The sequence below is a fragment of the Salvelinus alpinus genome, chromosome 3 (assembly GCF_045679555.1).
Source record: "Salvelinus alpinus chromosome 3, SLU_Salpinus.1, whole genome shotgun sequence".
Lineage (NCBI taxonomy): Eukaryota > Metazoa > Chordata > Actinopteri > Salmoniformes > Salmonidae > Salvelinus > Salvelinus alpinus.
In genome coordinates, this window is record NC_092088.1 from 74,557,194 (window position 1) to 74,574,441 (window position 17,248).

The window sequence follows — 17,248 nt, forward strand, 5'->3', positions numbered from 1 at the left end:
ACGTTTAGTTTGTTTTTCGGATCATATCATTTTTATTTATTTCACGTTAGTTAAAATTACTATTGCTATGGACATGTCAGTGAATTAATCCAGCTAAATTCAAGGAGTGAATATTACATATGAAACGCACAGAATTCATCCCGTGGTAATTTTAGCTACATAAACAAAATATTAGATTAGACATTTCAGGGTTTCATTTGTGGCAGTCATATCGCATATTAGTTAAGAACAATATATTCTATATACATCTCTGAATTAAAAATCCGAGTAGAATCTATACCACCTCTATTTCTAAAACAACTTTACACGTCCGTTCTATTTTCCTCCAAAGACACGCGACTTTGACAGCTACGAAATCTGACGTCACCTCTGCTCGACACATCTTTGTCAGTGAACAAAATGGCGACCTACTGTCTTACCGTTGCTCGGCTCCAGGTAAGCGACAGTTTTTCACTAGTTTAATTGAATTTATGTGCCATCGATGTGTTAGAATTCACTCTCAAATACAAGTGAAGGCACATTGTATGTGAATCGTATGTATAGATCTGATGTTTGTTTGAGAGAGTACGATCAAATTCTTGTCGGCCACTGACCCAGGTCATCGTGTCCTGAGTTACCACGAAGCTCGCTAGCTAGCTTCGTCAAGGAGCTCAAGTTTGTCATTGACACACAAATATGGCTATTTAAAGACACTTGTAATGTGTACAATTTGATGAATATGCTCAACTTTAAGATGTTATCGCTCTCTATGTTATTTCAACCGAGGACACGTTTATTGATTGCAAGGTTAACGCAAGGTTAGGGTACATAGCAACCACACAGGGCGCTGGCAAGCACGACGCAGTCTGGCCAGTGACCAAAACAACACCGTTAGAATAGTGTCCCCCATAGAGGTGTCATTGAAACAGTTTGTCATACAACTGTCTAAACTGTTTTTGATATTTTGAGACTTTGCTCTCAAAGCCCAAAGGGAGGGATTGGCCTTATGCTAAACTTCTTAGGCTCTTTTTACTTCTATTTTGATATGTTATAGATATTTTATTTTCATTTCACCTTTATTTAACCAGGTAGGCAAGTTGAGAACAAGTTCTCATTTACAATTGCGACCTGGCCAAGATAAAGCAAAGCAGTTCAACACATACAACAACACAGAGTTACACATGGAGTAAAACAAACATACAGTCAATAATACAGTAGAAAAAATAAGTATAGATAGGTGAGATAAGGGAGGTAAAGGCAAAAAAAGGCCACGGTGGTGAAGTAAATACAATATAGCAAGTAAAACACTGGAATGGTAGATTTGCAGTGGAAGAATGTGCAAAGTAAAGATAGAAATAATGGGGTGCAAAGGAGCAAAATAAATAAATAAATACAGTAGGGGGAGAGGTAGTTGTTTATATGTGTTTGCTGTTCCTAATATGGTTTCCTCCCCATACCTTTGAGTGACAGCACCTCCTTGTCGACATGGAAAGGCAAAATACAATTTCAATGATGTATATCTCGGCTGTTGTAGTCAGGGATTTTCATTGAAGGATCCATTTAGTGCTGATTATTGACTAAACATCTGCATTTGCCAGATACTTTTCTGCCTGATATTTTGTATTTCTAATCTGTTTGACCTTGAGTTAGAATCATTCTTTATGTGCTCAACAAGAAAATCTCTCCGTTTTTACTGACATTCGTACTTGACTTTTTTCTGTTAATAACTCTGACTTTGCTGATAGCTGCTTTATTGAGGAAAAATGTACTTACTGTGATTTTTGGTTGCCCCACCTAGCTAAATCTAGGCCCAAATGATTTTGATGTACAGGTTATTTTTTTCCATGTTGAATTAACTCTGTTGTCAGCTTGCCCTGGGCCAGGGTGTGCGGCGCCTGCACGTGTCTGCAGCCTTCAATGCCAAGGCCAAAGTTTCAATGAGCCGCTTTGAGCCCAGCAACTACGTCAGCTATGAGAAGCTCAATGAGAACGTCAACATTGTGCGCAAAAGGTCAGTCTACCCCTCCACCGTTTACATTAGCATGTGTCCCTGTTTCATTCCATGCTTACAGTGAGATGGCCTACAGGCCAGGGTGCCAGTCTGTTTCTGACTTAGCCAACTTCATTGTCTTGCCAAGGCAATGATGGGTCTGTAACCCAAGTTTTTTTCTGTTCAGTGTCAGCTGTACAATTAGAGCTATTTGTAGCACTTGGCCTTTATAGTAACTTAGCACATTCTCTGCCTTCCTCCCTTAAAGACTCAACCGTCCCCTCACTCTCTCTGAGAAGATTGTCTACGGCCATCTGGATGACCCTGTGGGGCAGGACATCGCCAGGGGGCATACGTACCTACGTCTGCGGCCGGACCGCGTGGCCATGCAGGATGCCACGGCCCAGATGGCCATGCTGCAGTTCATTAGCAGTGGCCTGCCTTGTGTGGCTGTGCCCTCCACTATCCACTGTGATCATCTGATCGAGGCTCAGATCGGAGGAGCCAAGGACCTAGCGAGAGCAAAGGTGAAAGGTCAGGGAAGGCCAGAGCAGGGGATGGATACAAAAATATATATTTAACTAGGCAAGTCAGTTAAGAACAAACTCTTATTTACAATGACGGCCTACACTGGCCAAACCCGGACGGCGCTGGGTCAATTGTGCTCCGCCCTATGGGACTCCCAATTACGTCCGGTTGTGAAAACAGCCTGGATTCTAACCAGGGTTTCTGTGGTGTCGCCTCTAGCACTGAGATACAGTGCCTTAGACCGCTGCGCCACTCGGGAGCCCCAGGAGAAGGTCGTCAGTCCTGGTGGCTGGATACAAGAATAGGGAATAATGTACCCGTAATAATATTTGGCCTTTTCTCTTGGTCCTTAGGACATTAATGCAGAGGTGTATAACTTCCTGGCCAGTGCTGGAGCCAAATATGGAGTGGGATTCTGGAAACCAGGCTCTGGCATCATCCATCAGGTACTGTAACAAGGCTACTCTGAAATGACACTGAAGTCACACATTTCCCTAGTGTTAATTGCTGGCAGTGCACTCACTTGATAATAGATAAGCTGTCCTTATAGAATTAAGTTCCTATAAAATGTTGATATGAATTTCATTATATATTCACATAAGATATTGCACCTTTTTATAATGAAGAGCAGAGCTATCTGTTTACTGTGGTAAGTGCCATAACTGACTCTTATCTCACCCATTCAGATAATCCTGGAGAACTATGCCTACCCAGGGGTGTTGCTGATTGGCACAGACTCTCACACACCCAATGGTGGTGGACTGGGCTCCATCTGCATTGGAGTGGGAGGGGCTGATGCTGTTGATGTCATGGCTGGCATCCCCTGGGAGCTCAAATGTCCCAAGGTAAGTGGGATTCCCAGTTTATATTGAACACATTCCTTTTTCCCCAGTCCTAGTAATATAGTACAGTATGATACTACATACACCTCACTAAACCATGTTCTCCTCCTGTCAGGTGATTGGGGTGAAGCTGACAGGCAAGCTGTCAGGGTGGACGTCCCCCAAGGACGTGATCCTGAAGGTGGCTGGGATTCTGACCGTGAAGGGGGGTACTGGAGCCATTGTGGAGTACCACGGACCTGGGGTGGATTCCATCTCCTGCACAGGTTTACTGCACACTGTATTGCTGTCATTATCTAACTAGGATAGTGACCAGCTGACCACCACTGCTCTTTGGTCTAATGTACTTCTGTTTTTCTATTTATGGTGTGAGGAGCACAATCATCAATCGGCAGTGTTTACTATCAAGCAACATTGTAGGACATTTTGTGTTTGTAGGAATGCCCATAGAAACCCCCAGCATATTGTGTGTTTTAGGAATGGCCACCATCTGCAACATGGGGGCTGAGATTGGAGCCACCACCTCTGTGTTCCCCTACAACCACCGCATGAAGACCTACCTGGAGAAGACTGGCCGCGGAGGTCAGTCCATGTCATCAAACAAGTCTGTCTGTGTGCGTGATGTGCAATTATCTGTCAGGTGATGTGCTGAATATGTTTGTGTGAAGTTCTGGGACTGCATCCCAAAAGGCACCCTACATAGTGCACTATAAAGGGAATAGGGTGCCATTTGGGACGCCCCCCCCCCCCCCCTGGAAGGTTTGTCATTTCTTTATAAGAGATGCTTGATCCATTTATCTGACCCCGTTGCCCTCCCACTCCTCTCAGACATTGCTGCCCTGGCTGACGATTATGCTGACCTGCTGGTTCCAGACCCGGGCTGTGAATATGACTCGATTGTGGAAATCAACCTGGATGAGGTGAGTCCCCTACCCTGCTCTTTCTCTCTCTCTCACACACACACACATACATCCAACCTGACCCGTGCTATCTTTCTCTGTCCTTCCTAGCTGAAGCCCCACATCAACGGGCCCTTCACCCCCGATCTGGCTCACCCCATGGCAGACATTGGGGCCACGGCAGCGAAGAATGGCTGGCCCCTGGAGGTCAAAGTAGGTCAGTGCAGTCTTCAGATCTTTTTGACCTCACAGCTGGCCACTGCGTCTCACCACCATGTGTCTCTGTTCAGACCTTAATATTAATTGGCTATAACTGTGATATTACTATATTATTACTGTATATTCTTTATCTGTCTTTAGCCTTATACACAGATGTATAGCTGTTCTATTCAATATGAGAAAGTAAACGTGCAGTGGGTGGCTGCTTAATCTGTCCCCTCCCCTCAGGTCTGATTGGCAGCTGCACCAACTCCAGTTATGAGGACATGGGCCGCTCTGCCTCCGTGGCCAAACAGGCCTTAGACAAAGGGCTGAAGTGCAAGGCCGCATTTACCATCACCCCCGGGTCTGAACAGATCCGCGCCACCATCGAGAGAGACGGATATGTGAGTCCCTGGTACCAGTAGATGGGAAGGGGATATGACCAGGGTTCGAACTGTAGGGGTGTCTGGGGTGCTGATCACTCCACCCAACAAATCAGGGCAACAGGATAACAGTTGTAAAATATTGTTGACATCCTCCTAAGTATCAAGGATGTTAACATTGGCCCAGCTCTGCTCTCTATTTAAGGGCATCGCAAGTAGAGGGTTTGTAATTGGAGCTCTGGATGTTGAGATCCTCAGCAGGAATACTACTGCTGTGTCCTGGGCTCCTCCTGACTGGCCTACTGCTAGCTCCTCCTGACTGGCCTACTGCTAGCTCCTCCTGACTGGCCTACTGCTAGCTCCTCCTGACTGGCCTACTGCTAGCTCCTCCTGACTGGCCTACTGCTAGCTCCTCCTGACTGGCCTACTGCTAGCTCCTCCTGACTGGCCTACTGCTAGCTCCTCCTGACTGGCCTACTGCTAGCTCCTCCTGACTGGCCTACTGCTAGCTCCTCCTGACTGGCCTACTGCTAGCTCCTCCTGACTGGCCTACTGCTAGCTCCTCCTGACTGGCCTAGCTCCTCCTGACTGGCCTACTGCTAGCTCCTCCTGACTGGCCTACTGCTAGCTCCTCCTGACTGGCCTACTGCTAGCTCCTCCTGACTGAAGATGTATGTATGTATGTTGTTCTGTAGTCCAAGATCCTCGGTGATGTTGGTGGAATGGTCCTGGCCAACGCCTGTGGACCCTGTATTGGACAGTGGGACAGGTAATAGTTGACTTACTCATTCATGTTCATTCTGTTGACATTAATTTTGAAGTTGAAGTCTTCTATTAAAAGTGTCTTAAGATATTGCCTGCGTATCAAATGGCACCCTATTCCATATGTAGAGCAGTGCTTTTGACCATGGCCCAAGGGCTCTGGTCAAAAGTAATGCACTATATATGGAGTAGGGTGCTATTTGGGACAGTGGTAAGTTGATGTTTCTGTTCAGGCGTGACGTGAAGAAAGGAGAGAAGAACACCATCGTCACGTCTTACAACAGGAACTTCACCGCTAGGAATGATGCCAACCCAGCCACACACGCCTTCGTCGCCTCCCCTGAGGTACTGTTAAGACTGAATACACAAACACCAGGGTTTCCGTTAAGGAAATGTGGCACCGGACAATTGACTGGCAGCATTTTAATTTAACGGACATTTGAGAAATTTACCAGACGCATATGCATTGGGAGCGTAACCTGATTAGGGCATCAATTCATGGTGCTCAGAATGACAGAAATCACATTAAGATTAGGGTTATTCCCTAACATCGAACTCGAGAACGGAAGGGTGTGCGTCCTTCTTACCAAATTCCAATGCGCACTTTTCCTCAGCCAAAATGAGTAAAAAAAAGACTAATGAACTGCAAAATCACTAGCCTATGTCAATCCCCCATAGTAGAAAAGTTGACATATTCTATTGGTCAGCTTATCATTCTGTGTGAGAAAGAAATAGCTTATTCCAAACACTCTGGGACATTTGTGGGATGATACAGTGCATTCTGAAAGTATTCAGACCTCTTGACTTTTTTCACATTTTATGTTACAGCCTTATTCTAAAATTGATTAAATCGTTTTTTCCCTCAAAAAAAATCATTTTTACATAAGTATTTGACACTTTACTCAGTACTTTGTTGAAGCAACTTTGGCAGCGATTACAGCCTCGAGTCTTCTTGGGTATGACGCTACAAGCTTGGCATGCCTGTATTTGGGGAGTTTCTCCCATTCTTCTCTGCAGATCCTCTCAAGCTTTCTCAGGTTGGACGGGGAGCGTCGCTGCACAGCTATTTTCAGGTCTCTACTGAGATGTTTGATCGGGTTCAAGTCCGGGCTCTGCCTGGGTCACTCAAGGACATTCAGAGACCTGTCCCGAAGCCACTCCTGCGTTGTCTTGGCTGTGTACATAGGGACGTTGTCCTGTTGGAAGGTGAACCTTCACCCCAGAATGAGGTCCTGAGTGCTCTGGAGCAGGTTTTCATCAAGGATCTCTCTGTAATTTGCTTCATTCTTCTTTCACTTGATCCTGACTAGTCTCCCAGTCCCTGCCGCTGAAAAACATCCCCACAGCATGATGCTGCCACCACCGTGCATCACCGTAGGGATGGTGCCAGGTTTCCTCCAGAAGGTTCTCCCATCCCCACAGAGGAATTCTGGAGCTCATGTCAGAGTGACCATCGGGTTCTTGGTCACCTCCCTGACCAAGGCCCTTCTCCCCCGTTTGCGCATGCGGCCAGCTCTAGGAAGAGTGGTTCCAAACTTCTTCCATTTAATAATGATGGAGGCCACTGTGCTCTTGGCCCTTCAATGCTGCAAAACTGTTTTGGTACCCATCCCCAGATCTGTGCCTTGACACAATCCTGTCTCGGAGCTCTACGGACAATTCCTGTAGGACCTTATATAGACAGGTGTGTGCCTTTTTCCAAATCATGTCCAATCAATTGAATTTACCACAAGTGGACTCCAATCAAGGATGATCAATGTAAACAGGATGCACCTGTGCTCAAAAAAATTACCTGTTTTTGCTTTGTCATTGTGGGGTATTGTGTGTAGAGTGAGGATTTTTATTTAATCCAAAATTTGGAAAAGGGAAGGGGTCTGAAATACTTCCCGAATGCACTGTTTTCAAAATGCATACAGTCTCCAGCTCATTGCAAAGTGGTGTGACGCTGAAGCCTGCCTACCTATATGCACTTGAATGGCGAATGGGAAGCATGCTTCAATTACCAGTTGAGAAATAAAAAAACAGCCGATTTGCATTTAGAATTGTTATGCAATGCTTATAAAAGCACAACAGCAGAAAGAAATGAGCTGTTTGAGAAGCTATAGCTGTCTGACAGATTTTCCACTCATAGGCTCTATATGTTTATGCTGTGCGCGTGTGATAAACACAACCACTAACAAAAATAGACACGAGCCAATTTAATTCCACGCAACCTATAGACCGATAAGCATGACATGTTATATGTATTTCCATCAATGAATAGGCTAAAAAGCATTATTCTGTAATGCATTTCTTTTTTTTTCTGGCCAGCGCCAGTTAGGGACGTTATCCTGTTGTATTTATCTTATTTTTTATTTTTTTTACAGGCTAATAGAAACCTTGACACACACACCGCTTCTTTGCTGATTCGCCTTCATACTGTTCTCACTCACTCCCATGATAGATAATGTACACTTGCTCTCACTGGTAAACACTCCACACCACCAACTACTTTGTTCTCTCCTCCTCCAGATCGTCACAGCCCTGGCAATAGCAGGAACCCTGGATTTCAACCCCGAGGTTGACTACCTCACGGCCGCCAACGGAGAGAAGTTCAAGCTGGAGCCTCCCAGCGCAGACGAGCTGCCCAAGTTGGACTTTGACCCGGGTCAGGACACCTACCAGCACCCCCCTGCAGAGGGTGGATCCAAGCTGAGGGTGGACGTCAGCCCCACTAGCACCCGGCTGCAGCTGCTGGAGCCCTTCGACAAGTGGGCCGGCGGAGATCTGGAGGACCTACAAGTCCTCATCAAGGTCAGGGGTCAAAGGGGGAAAACTAGGGTCTGTTCAGGAGGGTGCAAAGTTACAGAACTTTCTGATTTTAAAAATATATTCCTGGTCAAACTTACTCTCTCGCATTCCACCATGCTCGCTCTCTCTGTCCATCCAGGTGAAGGGGAAGTGCACCACAGACCACATCAGTGCTGCCGGCCCCTGGCTAAAGTTCCGTGGTCACCTTGACAACATCTCTAACAACATGCTGATCGGAGCAGTCAACATAGAGAACGACGGCGTCAACAAGATCAAGAACCAGCTGACGGGAGAGTATGGCGGTGTTCCTGACGTCGCCCGCCATTACAAGGTTAGCTCCCCGGATGATGAACCTTGACCCCTGGCTCAAACAACATCCTCACTTGAGATTAAAAAGTGTACCCTCCTGAGTGGCGCAGTGGTGTAAGGCAGTGCTAGCTGTGCCATTAGAGATCCTGGTTCGAGTCCAGGCTCTGTCGTAGCCGGCCGCGACCGGGAGACCCATGGCCTAGCGTCGTCTGGCTGGCAGGGACGTCCTTGTCCCATGGCGCTCTAGCGACTCCTGTGGCGGGCGCATGCACGCTGACACGGTCGCCAGGTGTATTGTGTTTCCTCCAACACATTGGTGCGGCTGGCTTCCAGGTTAAGCGGGCATTGTGTCAAAAAGTAGTGCGGCTTGACTGGGTCGTGTTTTGGTGGACGCACGGCTCTCGACCTTTGCAACTCCCATACGGACTCGGCAGCGATGGGACAAGACTGTAACTACCAATTGGATACCACGAATTTAGGGCAAAAAAAAGTGTACTTTTCGCTCAAATTTCCCTTTTGAAAGTATGCTGTGCGTGTCTCAGCCCTTTTTATAGATACAGAATACCCATAAACATTTGGCCATCAGTGTATGAAATGGCAATGAGTGACTTTAACCCTCCTGTTGTGTTTGTTTCATGTTAATTCATTCTGTGTTTCCGCTCCAAAATGACCGCCCCTTATAGCTGATTATCCATAATAATACATATATTATCACCTAATGTTGTGTTAGATATTTTTATCAACTTAAGTTCTTGTGAACATTACAAGTTTTGAACTTCTATTTGCTATTTATGGCCTGTAGGCCTCATTGACCTGAGCTTATACAACTTGTTTTTGAGTTAAAAAAAAGTGTAATTTATGGATTATTTTGACTATAACAAATACTCAGATTAAATATATTGTGCTATTTATCACAGACTATTTTGTGTCAAAGTTTAACAAGGACTCTCTCCTCCTCACCAGTGTCATGATCAAAGATATGCTCAAGAGCCTCACATACAGTAAATTGTTTGGTCATTGTGCTGCCACAGAATGAATTTTGAGCAAGCCTTAAAAGCTTTATATACCTGACAAAAGTTATATATATTATTAAAACAATGTTGCAATTATTTGTGAGAATGCCAACGTGTGGTTCCCGTGGGGGAAAGATTCTATTGGGGAAAGGTTAACGTGGGGGTTACCATGGGGGAAAGATTCTATTGGGGAAAGGTTCCCGTGGGGGTTACCATGGGGGAAAGATTCTATTGGGGAAAGGTTAACGTGGGGGTTACCATGGGGGAAAGATTCTATTGGGGAAAGGTTCCCGTGGGGGTTACCATGGAAGCGGAGTGTGTGTGTGTGCTCAAACACACATGCATGTGGGGGTCTGGGAGTGGAAGTGTGTCCATCTGATGAATGGGCATGTGCCTGAACTCAATTTTATACACTAAATGTAGTCTCACCCATTCATTTCTAATGACCGGTCATTTTTGACCAGGAACCCCACAGGTGTACAAAAGTTAAATAATAAATAAAAATGAAAATCATAAACAAATTTTGTGTGTTCAGATGCCCTGCGTGAACAAAGTCATGGAACCTTATGACAATCAGATTAATTGAACTACATTTTTCAGAGAGAACTTCGGTCCAATTTGACCGGAACACAACAGGAGGGTTAATGGTTTCCCTGATGTGTTTGATCTCTCCCAGGCCAACGGTCTGTCGTGGGTGGTTGTGGGAGATGACAACTACGGTGAGGGATCCAGCAGAGAGCATGCCGCCCTGGAGCCCAGACACCTGGGAGGAAGATGCATTATCGTCAAAAGCTTCGCCAGGATCCACGGTAACTTTAAGCACAGGCCAAAAGGGACAGAGTGTGTGTTGTGTGCCTTTAGAACATTGCAACTACATTGCTTCCTTCCCCAAATTCATTTTTAACATCCACCCAACTACAGGGATGCACAGTCATTGCTTTTTGGTGATATTCACCGGTTTGATCTCAAAATAGACCATCCATCGTATCGAAATCATTGACTGAGCCTCTGGGCTCGGCACAGAAAGTTAGATGTATGGAACATTAATTGTACCGTTTATCATAACTTAATGAATATAATGCATCAGCGATTCGTACTTCCTGCTACTTTCTGAAGTAATGCCTGTTTATTTGCACCTACAGTACCAGTCAAAAGTTTGGACACACCTACTCATTCAAGGATTTTTCTTTATTTTTACTATTTTTTACATTGTATAATAAGAGTGAAGACATCAAAACTATGAAATAACACGTGGAAGCATGTAGTAACCAAAAAAGTGTTAAACAAATCAAAATATGAGTTTCTTCAAAGTAGCACCCTTTGCCTTGATGACAGCTTTGCACACTCTTGGCATTCTCTCAACCAGCTTCATGAGGAATGCTTTTCCAATAGTCTTGAAGGAGTTCCCACATATGCTGAGCACTTTTTGGCTGCTTTTCCTTCACTCTGCGGTCCAAATCATCCCAAAACATCTCAATTGGGTTGAGGTTGGGTGATTGGAGTCCAGGTCATCTGATGCAGCGCCATCACTCTCCTTGGTCAAATAGCCCTTACACAGGTGTTTTGGGTCATTGTCCTGTTGAAAAACAAATGATAGTCGCTACAGAATGCTGTGGTAGCCATGCTGGTTAAATGTGCCTTGAATTCTAAATAAATCACTGACAGTATCACCAGTAAAGCACCATCACACCACCTCCTCCATGCGTCACAGTGGGAACCACACATGCAGAGATCATCTGTTCACCTACTCTGCGTCTCACAAAGACACGGCGGTTGGAACCAAAAATCTCAAATTTGGACTCACCAGACCAAAGGACAGCTTTCCACTGGTCTAATGTCCATTGCTTGTGTTTCTTGGCCCAAGCAAGTCTTTTCTTATTGGTGTCCTAGTAGTGGTTTCTTTGCAGCAATTCAACCATGAAGGCAGTCTCCTCTGAACAGTTGATGTGTCTGTTAATTGAACTCTGACACATTTATTTGGGTTGCAATTTCTGAGACTGGTAACTCTAATGAACCTATTCTCTGCAACAGAGGTAACTTTGGGTCTTCCTTTTCTGTGGTGGTCCTCATGAGAGCCAGTTTCCTCAGAGCTTGATGGTTTTTGTGACTGCACTTGAAGAAACGTTCAAAGTTCTTGACATTTTCCAGATTGACTGACCTTCATGTCTTAAAGTAATGATGGACTGTCGTTTCTCTTTGCTTATTTGAGCTGTTCTTGCCATAATATGGACTTGGTCTTTTACCAAATAGGGCTATCTTCTGTATACCACCCCTACTTTGTCACAACACAACTGATTGGCTCAAACGCATTAACCTCTCTTGGGCACGTGAGACGGTAGCGTCCCACCTCTTCAACAGCCAGTGAAACTGGTGGGTGCCAAATTCAAATACAGAAATACTCATTATAAAAATTCAGAAAACAAAACATATTTTACATAGGTTTAAAGATGAACTGCTTGTGAATCCAACCACGGTGTCAGATTTTTTAAATGCTTTACGGCGAAAGCATACATTACGATTATGAGAACATAGCCCACTAAACAAATCATTACAAACAGTAGCCAGCCAGCTAGAACAGTTACACAATTTAGAAATAGAGATAAAATTAATCCCTTACCTTTGATGATCTACATATGGTTGCAATCAGCAGACATTCATTTACTCAATAAATGTTATTTTTGTTCGATAAAGTCTCTTTATACCCAAAAACCTCAGTTTTGTTCGCACGTTTTCTTCAGTAATCCACAGGCTAAAACGCAGTAAAAACAGGAAGACAAAAAAATCCAAATTGTATCCGTAAAGTTCATAGAAACATGTCAAACGATATTTATATTCAAACCTCAGGTTGTTTTTAGCCTAAATAATCAATAATATTTCAACCGGACAATAACGTCGTCAATTATGCCAGCAGCATACCACCCTGCATACCACTGCTGGCTTGCTTCTGAAGCTAAGCAGGGTTGGTCCTGGTCAGGCCCTGGATGGGAGACCAGATGCTGCTGGAAGTGGTGTTGGAGGGCCAGTAGGAGGCACTCTTTCCTCTGGTCTAAACAAAGATCCCAATGCCCCAGGGCAGTGATTGGGGACACTGCTCTGTGTAGGGTGCCGTCTTTCGGATGGGACGTTAAACGGGTGTCCTGACTCTGAGGTCATTAAAGATCCCATGGCACTTATCGTAAGAGTAGGGGTGTTAACCCCGGTGTCCTGGCTAAATTCCCAATCTGGCCCTCAACCATCACGGTCACCTAATAATCCCCAGTTTACAATTGGCTCATTCATCCCCCTCCTCTCCCCTGTAACTATTCCCCAGGTCGTTGCTGCAAATGAGAACGTGTTCTCAGTCAACTTACCAGGTAAAATAACGGAAAAAATAAAATAAATAAATAAAAATATAAAATGTAAACAAGAAACGCACTCTCTCGGTCTTGCGCAGGAAAAAGCTCTGTGACACGGCAGGGTCCACTCATTCAGACTGCTCTTACTTCTTCATTTTTCAGAATACAAGCCTGAAACAATTTCTAAAGACTGTTGACATCTAGTGGAAGGCATAGAAACTGCAATTTGAGTCCTAAGTCAATGGATACTGTATTGGCATTGAATAGAAAACTACAAAACCCCCCCAAAAAATACTTCCTGAATGGATTTTTCTCAGGTTTTTGCCTGACAAATCAGTTCTGTTATACTCACAGACACTATTTTAACAGTTTTGGAAACTTTAGAGTGTTTTCTATCCAAATCTACCAGTTATATGCATATCATATATTCTGGGCCCGAGATGCAGGCAGTTTAATTTGGGCATGCATTTCATCCAAAATTCCAAATGCTGCCCCCTACCCTAGAGAAGTTAAGAAGGAAAGAAATTCCACAAATTAACTTTTAACAAGGCACACCTGTTAATTGAAATGCATTCTGTTTGAGAGAATGCCAAGAGTGTACAAAGCTGTCAACTCAAAGGGTGGCTAATCTGAAGAATATTAAATATATTTTGATTTGTTTAACACTGTTTTGGTTACTACGTGATTCCATATGTGATATTTCATAGTTGTGATGTCTTCACTATTATTCTACAATGTATAAAATAGTAAAAATAAAGAAACCCTTGAATGAGTCGGTGTGTCCAAACTTTTGACTGGTACCGTATGATGTGTAAGCAGTTGGCATGCATAAAAAGTCATTTCTAAAGGCTTTTCCAGAACCTTCTCAATTAAATGTTGACTGCAAAGTAGGCCCTACCTGGCAGAATGATATCATTATGAATCTGGTGAGCTTTTGTTTTGTAGACTCTCCCATCCCCAGACCTCAAAATGTCTCCTGTTGTGGACTTATAACATCCAATTTAGTTTTTCTACCTTTTTTCTGTTTGTTTTGAAAACCTGAAGGGAAAAAAACTAATTTGGCAACAAAGATTTTATAGTTCCCTATGTCTTCCTGTCGGTGGAGACATTATAATTTCATGTCATGATAAACCTTAAGCGCCTAGGTCTCCTGAGTGGCACAGTGGTCGAAGGGACTATCGCAGTGCTAGCTGTGCCACTAGAGATACTGGATCGAGTCTAGGCTCTGTCGCAGCTGGCCGCAACCGGGAGATCCATGGGGCGACTCACAATTGGCGTTGTCCAGGTTAGGGGAGGGTTTGGCAGGTAGGGATGTCCTTGTCCCATCGTGCACTACCGACTCCTGTGCCGGGCGCAGTGCACGCTGACATGGTCGCCAGGTGTACGGTGTTTCCTCCGACACATTGGTGTGGCTGGCTTCTGGGTTAAGCGGGCATTGTGTCAAAAAGCTGTGCGGCTTGGCTGGGTTGTGTTTCGGAGGACACGGCTCTCGACCTTCGCCTCTCCCGAGTCCATACGGGAGTTGCAGCGATGGGACAAGACTGTAACTACCAATTGGGGAGCAAAAGGGGGTAATGTACAAATATTTAAAAATAAATAAACAACCTTAATCGCTGACCCCCCCCCCATGACACAATTTTTGTGTCTTGTGAGTTGGAAAGTTAGGAGTATTCAGATTAACAAATGCATAATACACACTTAATTATTCTCTGAACTGGCAAATGGATTTTCTTGCAGTTCACAATGAATTTGTTTCTGTACAGGGGAAAAAAATCAATTTTGGGGGGATCCTTACCAGTTTGCTTTCCTGCAGCTAACCTTTTTTCTTTCTTCTATCTGCAGAGACTAATCTGAAGAAACAGGGTATGCTGCCCCTGACCTTCCAGAACCCTGCTGACTACGACAAGATCCGACCAGATGACAAGATCTCCATCAAAGGACTCGCAACCTTCACCCCAGGAAAGGTGAGTGGCATTTACACCAATCTGTAGGCTTTAGTTTCAGCCCATCATGATCACATCTGATTTAACTAATCATGGTCTAAATTAGACTGTCCAGGATCCGAACCAGCCAGCTCCAGTGTTTAGGCTTGAAGTTTGTTTCCAGATAAGGTTCACCATGTATGTCTGTCTAACTTTGTGTTGCTGCCCCCCCCAGCCCCTGTCTGCAGTAGTGAAGCACAGTGACGGCAGCAAAGATGACTTCCAGCTGAACCACACCTTCAACGAGACACAGATCGAGTGGTTCCAAGCCGGCTCCGCCCTCAACAGGATGAAGGAGCTCCAGTAACTGGAGAGGGAGGAGGAAGATCTACGGATACAGGGGGAGGAGTGGAGAGGATGAGGGACACGGGTTAGGCAGAGATGGGGGCAGGTTTGCAGTGTTTAAAGACATGGGATGTGTTTCAATCTTGAACGGCTTCCTTTCCTCCTCTCCTTATGTTCGTTACCCTGATCTGAAGGTAAATGTTAATATGACTATCTGCTCCATTTAACCAATCAGTGATAAGTAGGGAAAGGAGGAGAGGAAACCATTTAAAGAGTATTGAGACATGGCCATGGTAAAGAATAAAAGCCACACCCCCTCAGATTATATGAAGCTTCCGGTCCAGTCCAATCATCAACCACTGCATGTGTCATCCGCTGCCCACACTGTAGAGAGTCCAACACAACTTCTCATATGTAAGAGACATGTCTAACCTCGCAGTACAGACGACAGGAGTGCATAGACACAGACCAGTACTACTGTACAGTTTAAGGTAGTGTGAATTGCTGTAGTAGACTCAGATACTGTATACAAAGGAAGGCTTACCGCTTTTGAGACAAACACCAACACGTTCTTCTTTGAGTGGAACGGTAACCTAACACACTGCCAACTGCAGCTCCTCCAGTTATCACAGCTGTTCAAACAGTCCATCCAAACTGTAGTCGCTCACCTGGTCTCTGAGCTGCACCAGTCTAACGCTGTATCTGTCACAGGCTGCATGAGATATCTGCTTTAGTGATTGAGTGTTTGCTTTGTCCTTTCAGCTCCATCCACACCCTGTAAGCTGCTGTTAATTTTCTTGTAGAGTCTCAAAGACTAGAATACACAGAGACTGGTTAACACACAGCAAACGGACATCTGTGTATGTATGTGTTGTCTATATATTAAATAGTGTGTATGCGTTAACTCTTCGTAACAACAGCCCCTCTCCATAACACCCCTGTGCTTTTGGATCTTACTGAGTATTACCACACTGGTCAAAGCTTCCAATATTTTAGAGTGATTGCTTATGTATTTTTCCTCTAAAAGCTTGGATGTGCATTAAAGTGGAGTTTTGCTCCTGTTTTTGTATTTCGGTCTCCTCTGGAGAAACGTGTTATTTGGACTACCAGACTCTTTCGTGCTGTCCTGTGTATTTTTGAGTGCCTTTTTTTATTTTTGGGGGGGGGGGGGTTACGTTAGGGTGCAGAGTTTGTCCTGGTCAGGGAAACTCCTGGCCCTTGTTATGTGTTTTTCATTGTGTCTTTATCACAGAACTGAACCCCTGTGTCAAAGCTAGATACTGCTGGACCAGTGGTTCCCAACCAGGGGTACTCCAGGCAGAGAGCGATTCAGTTGGTGGTACAGTAACCGAAAAAGGTTGGAAACCACTGCACTAGACAACTCCCATTGCTTGGCAGTGAATGGAACTCTCTCAAACACACTAACTCTGCCTAGAAACATTTCAACAATGAATTACACATTTTGTATGAGTTTCTGTAAAGTTATAAACCACATTGAAATATTGACTCCAGCAGCAACTTTCTGAGTCTGTTGTGGTGTGTTCTGCTTTGTAATAATCTCCATTGTATATCATCACCACTCCCCTCCTGTCTACAGTATGAAACGTGTCTGGATCATGTATATTTAAATATTTTTTGTTTTCCTGTTTTTTTTCTCTGATGTTGAATAAATTAGTGTTATTCAGTCACGATGGGTTGTAAAATAAACTGACATTTCAATGAATATAGACCACTGCTTCTGTGGGTTAAGTTGTGTTGTCTGGAGTTTTCCTTTGTTCATTTGTGTGTGTGGGGGAGCGAGAACCCAGCAAACCAACATTTGTTCTGCAAAAGTTCCCAGAACATTCGTTAGGTTGCGGCAAATGTTTTCATAACACCAAAACTGCCCAGTCGTGCTGATGATTATAGAATGTTTGTATAAAACTTTTGCCTGATGTTGCAAGAACGTTC

The 17,248-nt window shown here is 44.4% G+C and overlaps 1 protein-coding gene across 1 annotated transcript; it reads left to right on the plus strand.

Moving 5' to 3' along the window:
• The first annotated feature begins 307 nt into the window (after positions 1 to 307).
• On the plus strand, positions 308 to 17,027 carry LOC139571316 (aconitate hydratase, mitochondrial-like). The gene is made up of 17 exons (XM_071394075.1): positions 308 to 435; positions 1,848 to 1,990; positions 2,238 to 2,496; positions 2,851 to 2,943; positions 3,184 to 3,342; positions 3,455 to 3,605; positions 3,817 to 3,921; positions 4,168 to 4,259; positions 4,350 to 4,455; positions 4,686 to 4,843; positions 5,518 to 5,591; positions 5,818 to 5,929; positions 8,096 to 8,377; positions 8,514 to 8,705; positions 10,373 to 10,505; positions 14,874 to 14,995; positions 15,189 to 17,027. Exons 1-17 carry the CDS (start codon positions 400 to 402, stop codon positions 15,318 to 15,320), a joined length of 2,349 nt encoding a protein of 782 aa, XP_071250176.1. The 5' UTR covers positions 308 to 399; the 3' UTR covers positions 15,321 to 17,027.
• The last annotated feature ends 221 nt before the right edge of the window (positions 17,028 to 17,248 follow it).